At 38.3% G+C, this 19,231-nt stretch overlaps 1 protein-coding gene across 3 annotated transcripts in view; it reads right to left on the bottom strand.

Moving 5' to 3' along the window:
• Positions 1-1,394: 1,394 nt before the first annotated feature.
• The window catches only part of SEMA3A (semaphorin 3A), a 265,980-nt gene continuing 248,143 nt past the window's right edge, over positions 1,395-19,231 (bottom strand). For all 3 annotated transcript variants that reach the window (XM_056573400.1, XM_056573403.1, XM_056573401.1), the window contains exons 16-17: positions 11,762-11,904; positions 1,395-3,595 (exon numbers count right to left, since the gene is read on the bottom strand). In XM_056573400.1, coding sequence (XP_056429375.1) covers positions 3,140-3,595; positions 11,762-11,904 — 599 coding nt within the window. In that variant the 3' untranslated portion in view covers positions 1,395-3,139. The remainder of the gene's footprint in view (positions 3,596-11,761; positions 11,905-19,231) is intronic.

Below are 19,231 nucleotides of genomic sequence, written 5' to 3'. Positions count from 1 at the left end.
AATAAAAAAAAATATATATTTTTTTTTTTAGCAATGCACTCGTCAAGTGGCCAGGAATGGGGTGTGGCTTTGTGTGGTGGGACACGGCCTCTCCTAGCACAAAATGTATTTACATTTATGATTCAAAATCTGGTGTAAATTGCTGTTTCAAATCTATGCCAACTGAGCTGGCATAGATTTCTAAGGCTGCTAAATGGGTAGCCTTAGATATGCAGGATTTACTGAAATGCGTGAACCGCCACTGCAGCAGACATGAGAAGAGTGTTACATAAGGACAGTGTATGAAATGCCACTCTTAGTTTTCTTATGTACCGTATTTATCGGCATATAACACGCACTTTTTAGGCTAAAATTTTTAGCCTAAAGTCTATGTGCGTGTTATACGCCGATACACCCCCAGGAAAGGCAGGGGGAGAGAGGCCGTCGCTGCCCGCTTCTCTCCCCCTGCCTTTCCTGGGGTCTAGAGCGCTGCTGCCGGCCCTTCTCACCCCCCTGGCTATCGGCGCCGCTGTCCGTTCTGTCCCCCTGACTATCGGTGCCGGCGCCCCATTGCCGGCGCCGATAGCCAGGGGGAAAGAACCGGCGCCGACAGCCAGGGGGAGAGAAGGGGCAGCGGCACCCATTGCTGGCGCCGCTGCCCCATTGCCTCCCCCCATCCCCGGTGGCATAATTACCTGGGTCGGGTCCGCGCTGTTGCAGGCCTCCGGCGTGCGTCCCCTTCGTCGTTGCTATGCGCTGCACGGCGCGGCGCATGCACCCTCATTTTACCATGGATATTTGGGTAAAAAACTTTTTTTACCCAAATATCCTTGGTAAAATGAGGGTGCGTGTTATAGGCCGGTGCGTGGTATACCCCGATAAATACGGTATATAAAAAAAATATAATTCTATATGTTGCCATGTAAAATAGTAAACTCAACTTTATAGTAGTCTTTGTTACAAAAGGATCCTTTATTTATTTATTCATTCATTCATTCATCATCTCTCCCCCTTAAAGGGGTATTCCAGGAAAAAAACGTTTTTTATATATCAACTGGCTCCAGAAAGTTAAACAGATTTGTAAATTACTTCTATTAAAAAATCTTAATCATTTCAGTACTTATGAGCTTTTGAAGTTAAGGTTGTTCTATTCTGTCTAAATCCTCTCTGATGACACCTGTCTCGGGAAAAGCCCAGTTTAGAAGGAAATCCTCATAGCAAACCTCTTCTAAACTGGGAGTTTCCCGAGACAGGTATCATCAGAGAGCACTTAGACAGAAAACAACAACCTTAACTTCGGAAGCTCATAAGTACTGAAAGGATTAAGATTTTTTAATAGAAGTAATTTACAAATCTGTTTAACTTTCTGGAGCCAGTTGATATATATATATATATATATATATATACATATATATAAAAAGTTTTTTCCTGGAATACCCCTTTAATAAATGAATAAAGGCAAAATATGTTTCTCGTAGAATAACATTGGAAATGTTTACTGAGCCAAGATACTCACATTTAAAATTCATAGACCTATTTGTCTGTGAATTTTGAATGTGGCTATCGTAGGTCAGTAAACATTTCTAATGTTATTCTGGCCTTGCTCTATACAGTTTTGACTAGATCTTCTTTAAAGACATGGTTGCCTTTATTCATAACATGGTCACAATCTCTTGGGTAGTATCTGGTATTGCAGCTTAGCCCCATGCAATAAAATATGACTATGATGCAATGCCAGATCTAGCCCATAGGCAAAAGTGGCATAGTTTATGAAACTTCATAGAATTTAGCTAATTTGGACAGCTATAAATTTATAAGATTGCATAGCCAGATCCCAAAATTGACATGTCTGTATCTCATATGCAAGTCAAGTAATACATGTATACTGTAAGTCTACAAAATGCCATCTATAACAATGTTTATATGTCTAGATAACACAACACATATATTTCTAAACCCTTGTTTTACAATTTCTTATTGGAACAATCAACTCTTTTGGATATTTAAGAAGATGGGCAGAATATTTGGATGCATTTTCTATATAACATATCAAAAGCTTATGAACAGATTTCATTTTAACAACTATAACCAGGCAATTATTACGAAAGTGATTGGCATAACTACTGTATTTTATGCATTAGTAATGCCACTCAGTCTCCAAAGAAGCTAAATGTAGAAAATTCTGAACAGGAAGGCATTGCTAATCTTCAAATTTTAGCAGTCTATACTGTTTTCATTTAGGTTAGACAGACCTTGGATCCAAAACATTGTTTCATCAGAATATCTGTTCTCTTTATTTTTGTATGTAGAGTTTCCTTTTAACTACAAAATGTGTTGTTATCTCCATGATATGACACATCACCCCCTTGTTAAGTATTCAATGCATTACTCTTTAAAATAAAAATGTTAAGACAAAAAATAAAATAAAAATATTTTCATTTTTTAAGAAAAAAATCGTGCAAGACAAAAAAAAGAATGTGCTACAACTAGTAAAAAAAATAGAATGAATAACAAATGACATTTACTGCATATTTGTCATGGTACGTTTAAATTAGATTTAGTACATTAAAACTTAAGGTCAAAGCTGGTTGAAGATATCAGTAGTAGATCAGTAAGCTCAACTTGTTTGCTTGGGAGCAGCCAAGTTATTGTTGCAGTTTAAGGTTTGGGTTTTGTACATTCCCAGGCATCATCTTATCTTATCATACAAATATGCACATGGTGGTTAGACAAAAAGCAAGTTACTGTAAGTGTACAATATGAGCTTATTTTTAAGAAGGATAGTGAATGTCATCTACCGGTAGTTCCAGACCGGTGTTGACGACTGATGCTAGGCTTTTCTCATTTCAATGGCAAGAAGGTAAACTAACTGTTTCTCCTTGGAAAAGGAAATAAATGGAAAAATCTGATGAGGATTGCTTCAGAAATGGGAAAACCAAGCTGTGAAACTTTGTCTTTAAAATTTTACATTTTGTCTATGTAGTCTAAGTCTATTTGGAAAGTTACTAATGTATTTTATTTAGACTTAGTAGAAAGTTGTGTGAACCTTCCACTCTGTAAACATCCAAATAATGCCATGAAAAGATTCATGAATATTGCATTTTCCAGTTTAATGTCTATACAAATCCTACTCGGATGAGGTTTGAAGAGGTAATGTGGATTAGACACTCCTTGGTGCCCTTTCAAATTCATGGGTCCTCCTGTTTCTGCCCTTCTTGTTTTCTTGTATGTGCTTCCATTTGTTGGGGCTAACCTGGGCATTGGCATTTTTTTGCCGACGTTGTTTGCGGTCTCTTTTCCATACTTGCTCACAAAATTCATCCATACTATTGAGATTTGGGTGGTTTATGAGCTGCATGAAGTCTCTATACCAGATCTTCTGTGTGGGTGACATGTTATTTGATGGTTCTTTGTGCTTCTGGTGTTCTCCATCTTCATCTTTGTGCAGAAGTTCATCTAGATGTTCAGTATCAATAATTTCTAGAGTTACTTTAAGGAGTGTTTGCATAAATCCATGCTCTACTGCAATACAATAATAGATTCCTGAATCTTTCTTCTTTAAGGTGCGGATGAGAAGACCATGATCTGTTTTAATGGTACGATCATCCACTCTTACCTGTAAAAAGTGAGAATAAAAGGAAAGTTATGCAATTTGTTGATTTTAAAAACTTAAACATCAATTGGAAAATCAATGAAAATGCATGGAAAATCATTTAACTAATATATTTGTTTGACAGATACAGTTTGTTTTAATACATTTGTAGTACAAACCACATACGGTATATTCAGGGAAATGTTTCTGGAAGGTTTACTTTAGAAACTGCACACATCAGAAACATAAAATTGCATGGCAATAGGGGCATCTACCCTGGGGGTCTCTAAAATACTGTTATAAGAAGTCTGCTCAAAACTTTGTCTAGAATATAGTTACATAATTTGTAAAGATGAAAAAAGACAAGAGTCTATCAAGTCTAACCTAGAACATCTCACAATAAACCTGTAGTATCATATAGGTACTTTACTCTGGAAATGGTCTTGGACATTGCCATATCACATTATAGAACCCGAACATGCAGCAGTGGCCCACACAGTGGAGGAGCTGTTGCTCTGTCTGCAACAAGAGGTTTCACACTGGTTCACAGGTCATGAGCTGAAATTGGGACATGTCACCGATAATGTCACTCTCCCTGTTTGGCACATGTGCTAAACCTTGCGGTCAAACGTTTCTTGAAAACTTGTCCAGGTTTAAAGACAGTGGTGTTTACATGCATGAAAATTTGCATTTGGTTTAGCCGTTCGTATGCTTTTAAACATGACTTGCTTCACCAACAGCGCCAAAACGGTCTTCCCCAATTCCACCTTACACATGTTGGACCACCTCTACCAACAATGCAAAGCATTGACCAACTTTCTCATGCAACAGCAAGACAATTTTTAGAGCCAGTGTCATTTACAGCTCAGGGATACATGTCCCATGCTCATGCCGTTTGAGGAGGCTACAAGATATGTCCGTAAGGAAAGCAGTTGCTGATGGCGATGATAGTAGAAGGAGGGATGGAGTAGACTTCACATCTCGATTGCAGCAGTACGGATGTTCTACTTGAGGAGGAGAAGTTGGATAAGGTAGGAGTGGGACCAGAAAAGGAGGTGTCATGTATGGGCAGGGATAAAGTGCAGCCCTGAGCTCACCCACTCCCTCTATCTCTGCCTACTTGCATACCCATCCTAAATAACGGGTCCACAACCACAGAGGCGGTCCCTACCTAAATAAGTGAGGGACAGTCAAAAACTCAAAACAATAAACTACAAAACTGACGAAAGGTCGGAAAAGGCTGGAGGCACACAACTACCAGAAAACAAACCTAAACACGCACACACAAAAATATGTAGTCAGAGAGCCGAGTCTAAACCAGGAGAGCACGAAGTACAGTAAGGGAAGTCAAAACCCAAGCCAATAGTCACAAAACCAGAATAAATAGAGAGTACAGAGATTGCTAAGTCAGTTACTAAGAACTATCACTAGCAGGGAATGACTGTGAAAAGGCCCTCCTTTTATATGCCTCAGCTGCAATCAGGAGGACTCTAATTGGCTCAGCAAGCTGAACCACACCAAGGAGCACAGAGACATCCACCCAGCAACCAAAACAAACCCTACGAGTTGTGGCAGAACCATACGATGCAACAAAAAAAGGGGTGTTTGTTACCCACATATGGCCCACAGATTTACATTTACCATGCTGATATTGTGGACATACGGATTTGGGTGTTTTTGGTACTTAATGGTGTTTATGATTTGGGAGCTATCTCCCATATAATTTACAGGAGCTACATACATTTATATATATATATATATATATATATATATATATATATATATATAGCTTTTGAATTTGACAATTGGCTTGTGGCCTTGTAGTATGTATCACTATGGGATTCTAGGGGGGTTAGTCACAGGCAGGACCAGGCTGGTTATATAACTATTGTGCTGGCTGTATCTAGAGCATATGGTGAGGAATTTTAGTGTGCACTTGGCACCATATAGCCATAATGGCCTCAGATTAGCTATACTATATTCCCTGTGGTACACCATACTAATATTGTATACTGGCCACTTCTGTAATATGCTCTATGGATTTGTAGTTATTATACCCACACTGAATTTAGTATAGCATATGATATTACCATTTAGGTTGGTCATGTTGATAAGTTTTATGTTGGGGCATTATTCTTTAGGAATATGATGCACTCTGTTTTTTATTTTTATTTTTTTTTTTTACAAATGGCTCCCTAGTTGTTATACCATATTTTATGGTGCATGCTGCTCTCGATATTGTATATAAACCACCCCTATATACCGTAAATTACATTAAAATATTGGTTTTCCCATGGCATTATAGTTCTGCTGGTCAGACCAAATAAGTTGGTGTACGTTGCGATGTGGCATTATCCTTACGGTATATAATGTAATTTACTGTTTTATTCTCACTGGCACCAATATACTGAGGTTTATAAACTTATGTACATTATTACATTTTTGCCCATATGTGGATGTGTGTTGTGATATGGCATTACTTTTATGGCACATAATATAATTCAATATTTTATCATTATTGGCACTAGTATATGTGATCTGCCATAGCAGTGTGCACCCGTGTATTAGACTGTTGTGCTGGCTATATTTCTTTTTGCTTGTATGTACAACTCAGGGGCAATGGCACCCTCTTTAGCTGTGCACCCCTCCCCCTTTTTCACAGGTGGAGTTTTAAATTGTTTATGGATCCAGCATGTCACCCAGTCAGAGGCTATATGCCCAACAGAGGTGAGTGGATATTTGAGCGTTAGGCTCAGAATTTGTGCTAGGGTCCCATCCTAAATGAGGCCACCTCCCCGTGGTGGATGGGGGACACGTTTTGATCAAAAAGTGCGCTAAGAGCCTAAATTTTTTGACCAATGTGTGCTGCTGCAATCCTCTTTTTTTGTATACTCTGTATCTGCCATAGCAGTGTGCACCCGTGTATTAGGCTGCTCTGCTGGCTATGTTTCTTTTTGCTTGTATATATATTATATATATATGCATACCTTCTTATTTCTTATTTTTTTAAATATTTTTTTGTGCAACTGTATGCCATGCTTACCCATATCATGTACTTGTTAGTCATGTACCTTCATACTTACGTGCTTAAACTACATTGGCCTCAATCTGGCGCATGTGCAACATTCCCATAACGCTTCTAGTATAGGGACATCCATGTGATCACATGACTGATTCACATGACTCGTTATGAGTCCCATGCATCAACGCAATACGTATTACACTGTGTACAGCACAATCACGCTGCCGGTGCATGCTTACTCTAGCCTTCACTAGGGCGAAAGCACCGCACACAATACAGTGGGCGGAAGTACACGCAAAGACATGGCGTGCACTCAGCACCATGTGGGGCTCCGGACAGATACTCCACCTGTCAGGTATCACTATTAATCATGTACAATATAATGGCATAACACCCCTGAGGAAGTCACCTGTGAGTGACGGAACGCATGGGTTTCCAGATGATCCTGTCCTGCATCATTTCATACAGCTGCTCCTCCATTTGTGGTTTGCTACCTCCTATTTGTCATATCTCTATTTGTTTATTTTGTGCACTTTAGGTATTTATTACTGTATGGTCATTTACTTTATTGTATGCACTGTGCACTTTTGGATAAGCAGATTTATTGATTATACATTATATACTGCAGGACGGGATTTGGTGAAAGGGGGTTCATGTCCCCTTTCCATGTTGTCCTTTGCTCACTTTATGAGCTTTTTAATTGTTTTTAGATGTCCTTGTGTTGTCTCACATATTCATTTATGTATGTTTTTTCATAATAAAGATTCCATTGTTTATTGATATTCTCTTTGGGTGTGCACTTTTTTACAGCAATCTCTTGTTATTTTTATTTTTTATTTTTTTGTGATATTCTGGCAGAACCAGTCATCTCAGGAGGATTTGGAGATTGACTTTATGGAAGAGAGAGGAGACAAGTACCTTACACAAGACGACACTGCTTAGGACAAGGAGGAGCAAGACCAACCCTGGTAGTATGGGAAGGAGGTGCAACAAGCTTGGCCCTCGGAAAAGCTGGCAAAGATAGCTAGGTATATGCTTTCCTACTTGTACAATAACGAGCATATTGTAGGCTTGAAGAGAAGAGAGGAGTAATGATAGCCACACTCTTAGACCCTTGGCATAAACCCAAAGTGGGGGAATTTTTCGCACCTTCTGAGAAGGAGGTTAAATTGGATTTGTATTAGGAGAAGCTATGCAGCCAGCTTGCCACGGCTTTCCAGTAACAAAAGCTAGTGACATCTGTCTGCCATCTCATGCTGTGCAATAGTAACATCAGTTAGCCACTAGCCCACCACCTTTCTGCCACTACCAGTCCACCAACTCATGCTGTAAGCTAGTGACATCTGTCCGCCATCTCATGCAGTACAATAGTAACATCAGTTAACCACCAGCCCTCCCCCTTCCTGCCACTACCAGTAAGCCACCTCAAGCTGTACGCTAGTGACATATGTCCACCATCTCACTCTGGACTCTATAAACATCTGCCTTGCTCTTCACTACTGGATTTATGGATTTTATATTTTTGTACTAAATAAATAATTTTACTCTGTACCAATGGGTGTGGAACCTTTTTCTTTGTTCTTCTATTGGGTCAATATATGGCTCAAAGATCTACAAGCTCATTACACATCTGTTACAGTTGTCTCTGCCCTGGTCTAAAACTGCATATCCAAACTTATCATAACAGCAATTATGGATGTCTACATTATTTTACTATAAAAAAGTGCATGCATATTTATATTTATTATAAGAGGTGTTGCATTAGTTGTCACACTAGTGAGTGTAATAAATAAATGTGCTCTGAGTTCTCTGGAATTATAATTCATAATATTTTCAAAAGAACTTTTGTAGTGTTATTGTGATTGTGATTACAAATCATTTCATGCCTATATGTACAATAGTAGAAATACTTATCTCAGGAAGAAAAGAAAAAAAGAATACCTATAAAACTACCATCTGTGTCGGCGAAACTGTAGTAATGAAGAAATTTACAGCTGAAGAAAATCACTTTTCCAACTTGCTCTAATTACCTAATAAAGTATTTTTAGTCTATTACCAGCCCTGTAACTTTTTATACACACTTTACAGATACTACAGATATGGTGGAGCTCTCTCAACAATGCATGAAACATAATCCTTATACTCCTCCATACATTGCTATTGTACCTAAAGGAAATCTACGATGTGTTTATCTCAATAGTCTGCTATTTAAATTGGTAATATAAAGTTGAAAATGAGAGCATAGTTAAAATTTTTGTAGACTAGCAAAAAGTCATAAGTAAAACCTATAACACAGTGGCCCTTATTTACTAAGCTAAAACCCACTAGTTTTTGTTGGGTTTTTCCAAGTTATTTTGGCGCATAATGTCTGAGATATGCCCGAGACTGTATGGGACATGTCTCAGGCAGTATGCGACAGTGTGCATCAGGAAAATCAGACTAACCCAACATTGCATTGTGAAAAGCCGAAAAAGGGATGTGGTCTTTCGCAAAGGGGGCGTGGTTTCACAACCCAACTTATTTACTATTGAATTCACAGAAAATCCTGTAAATAAATGGCTGGAAATCTCCACTTAGAAATAGCTGGTGAGAAAATGTTCCCGACTTGTAAATCTGTGAATTCCCATATTAAATAGAGGGGAATCCTGCCCGTCCGAAACAGCATTTCACACTAGTAAAAACTCAACACTCTTAGTAAATGAGGCCCAGTATCTTTTCATCTGTTATGTTCCCCTAGTATATTTGGAGCTGGTCACAATAATGGATAACATCTAGAAACATATTTGGAGTGTACACATTATTTAAAATATAGAAGGGTGCATGTATTAAGTAAAAAAAAAAAAAAAATATATATATATATATATATATATATATATATATATAATTATTTGAAATTAGAACATTTTTGCATAATAACAGCAAGGAAAATTTCAGCAAAGGCAAACAGGCAGCCTCTGATGTGCAGGAATTTATGTAGAAACATGCACCTCTACAAAAATCCAGTGAGCCTGTGTTCTGGCGGGGGATTAAATTAGACTGGGACAAAAGAATGGGATTTGATTACAACAGAAAGTTTAGCCACAACTGATGATGAAGCTATTCTTTTGTTTTTAAACATACTGATACATGACATTTTAGTAGTAGTTTCTAAGAAGCTTATTCAAATGTAACAACTGATGCAACTGTACTACAGTTTTCAAACCCAGCAACCCAGAGTAATGCCTGTTTCTATGTAAACATTAGATAGGAGCGGATTTTTTAAAAATTTGATTCGGACAATTCGTCGAATTTTACGAAAAAATTCGGTTCGGTCCAAATTTATTCGGGCCAAATCGCTGTTAAAAACGGCTATGGGCTACACAGTGCCTCAATAGGGGTATGGAACACTTTGCCTTGCCTTAACACGCATAGGGAGTGTGCTGTGTTAGGGAAATAATACTGTTACATGCAGGTTAGATGCATTGCTATTAGAATCACTGTCACAGAGACCATAATCTGTCAGAATAACACAGCCTGGAGTTGGTGGCAGCAAGAGGAGACCATATAGTGGCTGAATGACAGAACCTGGAGTTGGCGACCATATAGTGGCTGAATGACACAGCGTGGAGGTGGTGGCAGCATGAGGAGACCATATAATGGCTGAATGACACAGCATGGAGGTGGTGGCCGCATGAGGAGACCATATAGTGGCTGAATGACCAAGCCTGGAGGTGGCAACAGCCTGACCAGACCATAGGGCCTCACAATTGAAAATATTAAAGATATTTTTTAACATTTAAATTGATTTCAAATAGATGAACCTAAAAAGTTTTATTTAAGGTGGCAGCAGCATGAGGAGACCACATAGCGGCACAGTGACACAGCCTGGAGGTCGGAGCAGAATGAGGATACCATAACCTGGCAGAATTACACAGCCTGGAGTTGATGGCAGCAAGAGGAGACCAAATAGTGGCTGAATGGCACAGCCTGGCACTGGCATCAACATAAGGAGAACATATGAGGGCTGAATGAAACAGCCTGGAGGTGGCATCAGCATGAGGAGAAGATATGGTGGCAGTATGAGAGCCTAAAGCTGGAATCAGCATGAGGAGAACATATGGTGGCAGTATGAGACAGACTGGAGCTGGCATCAGCATGAGGAGAACATATGGTGGCAGTATGAGACAGCCTGGAGCTGACAACAGCATGAGGAGAACATACAGTGGCAGTATGAGACAGCCTGGAGCTGTCATCAACATGAGGAGAATATGGTGGCAGTATGAGACAGCCTGGAGTTTGCATCAGTATGAGGAGAACATATGATGGCAGTATGAGACAGCCTGCCCTTCTTGGCTGGGCAGTAGCTGCTGACTGTCCTCTTGTAGATCGTCCTCACTAAATAGTGTAGCTGAACCCACAGCATAAGAAACTTCTTAAGGAGAGGGAACAGCATAGGACAGAGGCAATGGAAGGACAGAGACTGCTCCCGGGCCATGCCAACTAAGGGTTGTATCTGAGAAACCCACCGACTGTTGACTGGGGGTGTCAGATGTCACTTGTGATGAAGTGGATGACCGTGTTAACCAATCAATGATGGCAGATGGGTTGCTGGTCTAGACACGACCACTAGCTGATACCAGGAGCTCAGGCCTCTCACTGCGACCCCTGCTGCCACTCGCCCCTAGTCTGCTGCGATCTCTGCCTGTGTCTGATGAATTTAGGCCTCTGCCACTCCTCTGTGCACGTCCTGGCACTTCTCTGCCTGGCATACATAGTGCGTATATGAGGAGAGGACAATACGCTCCACAATGCTTAAAACAGTATTTTTCTACAACAGCAGGTGTGTACTTTTGGCTGGCCTTTCACAGTAACTAGGTCCTTAAGACTATAATAGGAACACAATGGTACACCATGTAGATGTACGTACGTGGTATGCACCTATGAGGGGAGTACAATATGCTCCACTAAGCCTGGACTGCACTAAATGGAGTTTAATGATCGACCATGTTTATATTGCTATTGAAATAGGAAGGTATATTAACTAATGCATATTAGTTTATTTAGTTTAGTATATTTAATTTTCCATTTAGTACAATGATAAAATACAGAGACTACCTAGCACTGCCAACTCCAACTTGTTTACCAGTCATTACATTTATTTCAAAGGTAGCAGAAAAAGTTTTATTTACCTCTTCTTTCTTTTCATCATTCTGCTTCTTGAATTGCCAGAATACTGTGGCTCTCTGTGATTTTGGGCTGCACTCTAGGAATGTACTGCTGTTCTCCACACCATAGATTATCTTCTCCTCCAAACTCTGTCTATGTGGATCATCTGAAAGTATAAAGAACACCACATCAGAATACTATTTTCACTCAAGGAACTTGCATTTTAAAACTTTTTTCCTTCAATGATGGCTAAGTACTGGTGGCTTTTGGCTTGTTCTGTTGCAAGAAAAAAACATTTTATGACCAACACAGGCAGGAGATTCTTTTTTTTTTTTTTTTGCCTAGTTCTTACGTAGTGTAAATGTAGACTAGGCAGTCGATGAATGTGTTAGATTTATCAAAAAGGCAAGTTAAGACCAACTATGAGCTGGCTCAAACTTTGCCAGACTCTTTCACCATAATTATAGCATATTTTTGACATACTGTGTTGCACCTTAAACCATTTACCTGAGACCATTTACCTTTTCCAAGGGCAGGTCTCTAGGTCTCTTTTTTTTCAGCTGTGGCAGAAAAGTGTGTAAAACTCATTATAAATGTAAAAAAAGGTCATGTTAGACGGCAAATGACAACAATATTTTGGCACAGTTGCAAACAAATCTGCTATGTTGTACAAAAGGAAGTTCAAAGAAGCAAATAGGGATTGGTCAATTCTTACTCCCTACAAATAATAAAACCTGATGATCCTAAGGGCTCATTCAAATTGCTATTGTGCTCCAGTAAATGGGCTCTGTCGTCTTGTCACTCAGAACATCGAGAGTTGAGTGGCGAAAAAAATAGTTCATGTCCTATTTTTTTCCTTGATCAACACCAGTAAAATACAGGATCCCCAACAGATTCCATTGAAGTCAATTGAATCTGATTGTGATGTCAGTTGTGATCTGGTGGTGTCAGTTCTGACCCGTTTTGGGTCCGTTTGGCGCAAAAAAGCAGAGCGGTTCCAGAATGGGAAGGAGCACAACAGCCTACCCTGTGAACTTAGCCTACCCTGCAGCTGGATAGGATTTGTGTTATGTTCCGGAGAAAGACAGTGAGTCATATGAAAATGTATGAGCCCCTTAGTAGTCATCCTCCAAAAATATAAAGATTTAAAGGGCTTTTTAAATTTTCTTGCAAACTAAAACCCTAAGATTTCTTGTGAATTATATTGGCATTATATTCCCCTTCCATTAAACAAAGTCAAAAACATGTTTATGATCTAAATATGTCATAGCCTGAAAAATCTTTTGTATTTTTACCTATAGGTCAACAATTTTTAAAAGAAATTCCCAATTGATCTATGTTAGCTCTTAAAAGGTGTTTCCCTGGAAGGCCCTTTGTTTTAGATGGACCACCCAAAAAGAACTCAATTGTGGGCTCTAACAAATAGAAAATTCTAAAGAAAACAACTCCAAACATTTAATAATCTTGGCATTCAGTAATATTCGTTTTCCTGGCTTAGAGCTTGTAATTTCTTATATTGCACAAATTAAAGGGCACATAAAGAAGAAAACCTATTATGGTGATCCTTCCCAACGCAGTCAGTTTCCTTCTTAACAAGGAAATTGGGAGTTATACTTTACAATGTATACAATCTAGCCTTGTGGCTTTCCATATAAACTCAGTTTGTGTTTGTATGGTTAAAAACATGTTTTCTGTAATATATTGCAGTTGGATATTGTTTTCCATAGTTTTATGGGGGAGATTTACAATCAGTGGCGATGTTATTGAGGAAACAATCTCCAATCAATTATTTCCATAATATATTTACTTTTGACGAATTGGGAGAACAAACACTGCAGTCTACGTTCTTCTACTAATTATTTCCTTTCACAAGAACAGAGTTTCCTGAGTATTAATCTTGCTATAAAAAATCACTTTGCAATTACAGACTATTATCCCCTTGGCATACCTTACTGAAATGGTGTTTAGACTTCAAAATTTCCTAAACAAGTCGCAAAGTTAAGACAATTAGCAGCTAAGGCAGCTGAGTGACACAAAGCATGAGCATCACACCTTACATGATAAAAACACAGTAGGATAAGAAAATATTTACAATGCCTAATAAAGAAAGAGACCACCAGAACACTGTGTGACAAGGTCACATTTCCAAGGTGACCTGCAAAAGGTAATTAACAGAATGCTGCATATTTAAGCTACCAAGTGAAGGTGATCTGCCTCTCTCTATACCACACACATAGAAAAGCTATTACCCCTTCCCCTATTTGGAAAAAGGATAATTTCGGAGCCATCATTAGATTATTTTCATCCACCACACAAAGCAGTGGTCAAAACACCCCCTCCATGTATCTCTATGGCAGAGCCAGAGGTACACAAGTGCTGTATCTCTGACTCTCCCATAGATCTACATATAAGGGAATGTGTCGACCATGGCCGCCCTGAGTGAGAGAAGAGCTGGTGTTCTGAAAACAAAGCTTCAGAACAAAGGGGTACCAGGCAGGAGATCACTGGGGTCCCAATGGTCGGACCCCCACGATGAGACACTTAACCCCTATTCTGTGGATAGTACCAGAGTTCCCCTTAAAAATATATGTCCCAGAACCATTTAACCTCTTAAGGATGTAGGGCGTACCTCTATGCACTGCGCCTGGTCCCAGTATATAACGTGGGGTCATGCCGTGACCCCGCGTCATACTGGGTTGGTCCTGGTGGCTGATAGTTGGGACCCTGGGCTAATAGCGTGTGGCAACAATCGTTGTGCCGCGCACAATTAACCCTTTAGACACGGCGATCAAAGTTGATCGCCGCGTCTAACATGAAAGTGAAAGCTTCCCAGCAGCTCAGTCGGGCTGATTGGGACCATCGCGATAAAAACGCAATGTCCCGATCAGCTAGGATGCGAGCGGAGGTCCCCTTACCTGCCTCCGTCATATCCGATCGGCGATTGATTGCTCCAAGTCACATATCCAGGCTTGAGCAATCGACTGCCTATAACACTGATCAATGCAAAGCTATGGCTTTGCAGTGAACACTGTATAAGATCAGTGTGTGCAGTGTTATAGCCCCCTATGGGAGCTATAACACTGCAAAAAAAAGTGAAAAAAAAGTGACTAAAGGTAATTTACCCCTCGCCTAATAAAAGTCCAAATCACCCTCCTTTTCCCATAAAAAAAACAAACTGTGTAAATAAAAATAAACATATGTGGTATTGCTGCATGCAGAAATGTCCAGATTATAAAAATATATTGTTAATTAAACCGCACGGTCAATGGCGTACGCGCAAAAAAATTCCAAAGACAAAAATAGCGTATTTTTGGTCGCTTTTTTGATCATGAATAAATTAATAAAGAGCGATCAAAAAGTCAGACCAATACAAAAATGGTACCAATAAAAACTTCAGTTCACGACGCAAAAAATGAGCCCTCATACCGGCCCCTACACAGAAAATTAAAAAAAGTTATAGGGGTCAGGAGATGACAATTTTTAACATATAATTTTTCCTGCATGTAGTTATGATTTTTTTCAGAAGTATGACAAAATCAAACCTATATAAGTAGGGAATAATTTTTACCATATGGACCTACAGAATAAAGATAAGGTGTAGTTTGTACCTAAAAATTTACTGAGTAGAAACGGAAGCCCCCAAAAGTTACAAAATGGCTTTTTTTTTCTTCAATTTGTCGCACAATATTTTTTTTTTACATTTTGCCATGGATTTTTGGGTAAAATGACTGAGGTCACTGTAAAGTAGAATTGGTGGTGCAAAAATAAGCCATCATATGGGATTTTATGTGCATAATTGAAAGCGTTATGATTTTTAGAAGGTGATGAGGAAAAAATGAATATGCAAAAATGGAAAACCCCCACGTCCTTAAGGGGTTAAATATTTTAACTGGAAGGTTTACTATAAATCTAAATATACTCATTTGTATAGAGATATCTCTGTTTAGTATGATTATATTAATGTGCTAATATAATAATATAATAATATAAATGTTATCTTCATGCTGCTTACTTAGATGGCTAAACTGTGGGCCCCTAAAGTGTCCCAGTTTTGATCACTTTATCTGTGTCCCCTATAGTTATTTCTTGTCTAATCCATCTATTTAAATTATTAAACTCCTTTGTCTATTAGCTGTTATTTTAAGAGATTTTCCTACCCATACTGAGTGATTATATTTCCTGGTCATTTTATTATTTTAAAAGGTTCTCAGAACTTTCGAGGTACAATACTCTTATCAGAGCTTTCTCACAAAAAGTTGTGTGTGCCTGTGTGTCTATCACATGGGCAGGATAATGTTTCATCTTGTCAATATAAACATTGAAAGAAGAGATCTTAAAAATGACAAAATCACATAAAACATATTTTTATACAATGCCTAACCTTTATTTTTGATGAGAACAGTTTCCATATACTCTGAAACATAAAATGTGTTACATCAACCATTACCATGCCTTTTATGAATCTGATTATTTCCATATACTTTTTAGATTCAAAATCTCTGATCAAAGCTTGTTTGACTCAAATTCTTATCCAAGAAAACTGTTTAAATAGTGGCCCCAGTAAAAGAAAACAAACTGTAGAGGAATGACCTCTTGTTTGTTTTTAATAGCTTTCATCATTTTTATGGTATAGCCAGTCATCTGAATCTGATACACAAAAATAAAAATCAGGCATAGATCATATGGTTTCTAACAGTTTCAAATGTTTATATACTCTATGAAAGGGGCAGAGATGGAAACTATGCACTGTAAATTTGGTCTGCACAATACACATATAATGCTAGTCACACGAAGATACATATGCATAGCAAGACTCTTAGTTTTAGCAATAGATTTAGCTGCAGTCATTGGGTAGTACAGTGGGGCAATAAAGTATTAAGTCAGCCACCAATTGTGCAAGTTCTCCCACTTAAAAAAATTAAAGAGGCCTGTAATTTTCATCATAGGTATACCTCAACTATGAAAGATTTAATGAGAAAAAAATCCATAAAATTACATTGTCTTATTTTACAAAAATGTATTAGCAAATTATGGTGAAAAATAAGTATTTGGTCACCTATAAACAAGCAATATTTCTGGCTCTCACAGACCTGTAACTTCTTCTTTAAGAGTCTCCTCTGTCCTCCACTCGTTACCTGTATTAATGGCACCTGTTTGAACTTGTTATCAGTATAAAAGACACCTGTCCACAACCTCAAAAAGTCACACTCCAAACTCCACTATGACCAAGACCAAGAGCTGTCGACGGACACCAGAAACTAATTTTGTAGACCTGCACCAGGCTGGGAAGACTGAATCTGCAATAGGCAAGCAGCTTGGTGTGAAGAAATCAACTGTGGGAGCAATTATTAGAAAATGGAAGACATATAAGACCACTGATAATCTCCCTCGATCTAGGGCTCCACGAAAGATCTCACCCCATGGTGTCAAAATGATCACAATAACAGTGAGCAAAAATCCCAGAACCACACAGGGGGACCTAGTGAATGGCCTGCAGAAAGCTGGGACCAAAGTAACAAAGGCTACCTTCAGTAACACACTACGCGACCAGGGAATCAAATCATGTAGTGCCAGTTGTACCGCCCTGCTTAAGCCAGTACATGTCTGGGCCCATCTGAAGTTTGCTAAAGAGCATTTGGATGATAAAACTTTTTGGTAAAAACTCAACTCGTCGTGTTTGGAGGAGAAAGAATGCTGAGTTGCATCCAAAGATGCCTTTTCTGCAAAGGGACCAGGATGACTGATCCGTGTAAAGGAAAGAATGAATGGGGCCATGTATTGTGAGATTCTGAGTGAAAACCTCCTTCCATCAGCAAGGGCATTGAAGATGAAACATGGCTGGGTCTTTCAGCATGACAATGATCCCAAACACACTGCCTGCACAATGAAAGAGTGGCTTCGTAAGAAGCATTTCAAGGTCCTGGAGTGGCCTAGCCAGTCTCCAGATCTCAACCCCATAGAAAACCTTTGGGGGGAGTTGAAAGTCCGTGTTGCCTATCGACAGCCCCAAAACATCATTGCTCTACAGGAGATCTGCAAGGAGGAATGGGCCAAAATACCAGCAACAGTGTGTGAAAACCTTGTGAAGACTTACAGAAAATGTTTGAACTCTGTCATTGCCAACAAAGGGTATATAACAATGTATTGAGATTAACATGTTGTTATTTACCAAATACTTATTTTCCACCATAATCTGCAAATAAATTATTATACTCTTTAAAAGGTATAATGTGTCAGTTTGGGAATATTATAACTCCAAACTCCAGAACAGTTTATAACACCACAAGTCATTAATATAAAAAGTTTAAATCCTTTTGTATAACGGAAGAAGATGTAAAACAACATTTAAACAAAAAAGCATGAATGTGTGAAGGAGCAATAAGTCACACAAGTCCTTAGGGGCCGCATTAGTCAGTGCAGGAGGGCTATTAAATTAAGTAGAATCCTATTACATATTGGTCTGTTAGAAAAAAACATTTACAATAAGGTATATCTAGCATGTGGTTTTGAAATACACAGTATATATTACTATTTACAGCAGTTCACACAATATTTTCATCAGTACTTGGTCCTCATTTTGGTCAATATTTTTTACCAAAACAGGAGTAAACCAAACACATGTTGAAAAGATTTGACCCGCTTCTGACCAAAAAAAAAAAAAAATAATAAGTTACAAAATGAGGGGACCAAAATACTACATATGAATGAAGCCTTAGACAAGTTTAATGAGTTTAACGATGAGTTTATTTATTTTGGAAGTTTTCTGGTTTTATGCAAAAATAAATAAATAAATAAATAAATAAAAAGAGTTTACTTGTTGTAGTTATGCAACGTTATGCAATTTTTTTTACATTTTTTTTTTAAAGCTCCTACTTTCTTCTTCAAGTTCTCTGACTGCTGTCAAATTAACAAATTAACCCCTTAAGGACCCGGGGTTTTTCAGTTTTTGCATTTTCGTTTTTTCCTTCTTACCTAATCCTAACTCTTTACATTTTGCACCTAAAAATCCATAAGATGGCTTATTTTTTGTGCCACCAATTCTACTTTGTAATGACATCAGTCATTTTACCCAAAAATCTACAGCAAAACGGAAAAAAAAAATCATTGTGAGACAAAATTGAAAAAAAAACAAACGCCATTTTATAACTTTTGGGGGCTTCTGTTCTAAAAATCACTCCTTCTCTTTATTCTGTAGGTCCTTATGATTAAAATGATACCCTACATATATAGGTTTGATTTTGTCGTACTTCTGGAAAAAATCATAACTACATGCTGGAAAATGTATACGTTTAAAATTGTCATCTTCTGACCCCTATAACTTTTTTATTTTTCTGTGTATGGGGCGATATGAGGGCTACTTTTTTTGCGCCATGATCTGAGTTTTTAGCAGTACAATTTTTGTATTAATAGGACTTATTGATCCCTTTTTATTCCTTTTTTCATGATATAAAAAATGACCAAAAATACACTATTTTGGAATTTGGAATTTTTTT

This window comes from Hyla sarda, chromosome 4, assembly GCF_029499605.1.
Source record: "Hyla sarda isolate aHylSar1 chromosome 4, aHylSar1.hap1, whole genome shotgun sequence".
NCBI lineage: Eukaryota > Metazoa > Chordata > Amphibia > Anura > Hylidae > Hyla > Hyla sarda.
This window is presented reverse-complemented; position numbering and strand designations above follow the sequence as displayed.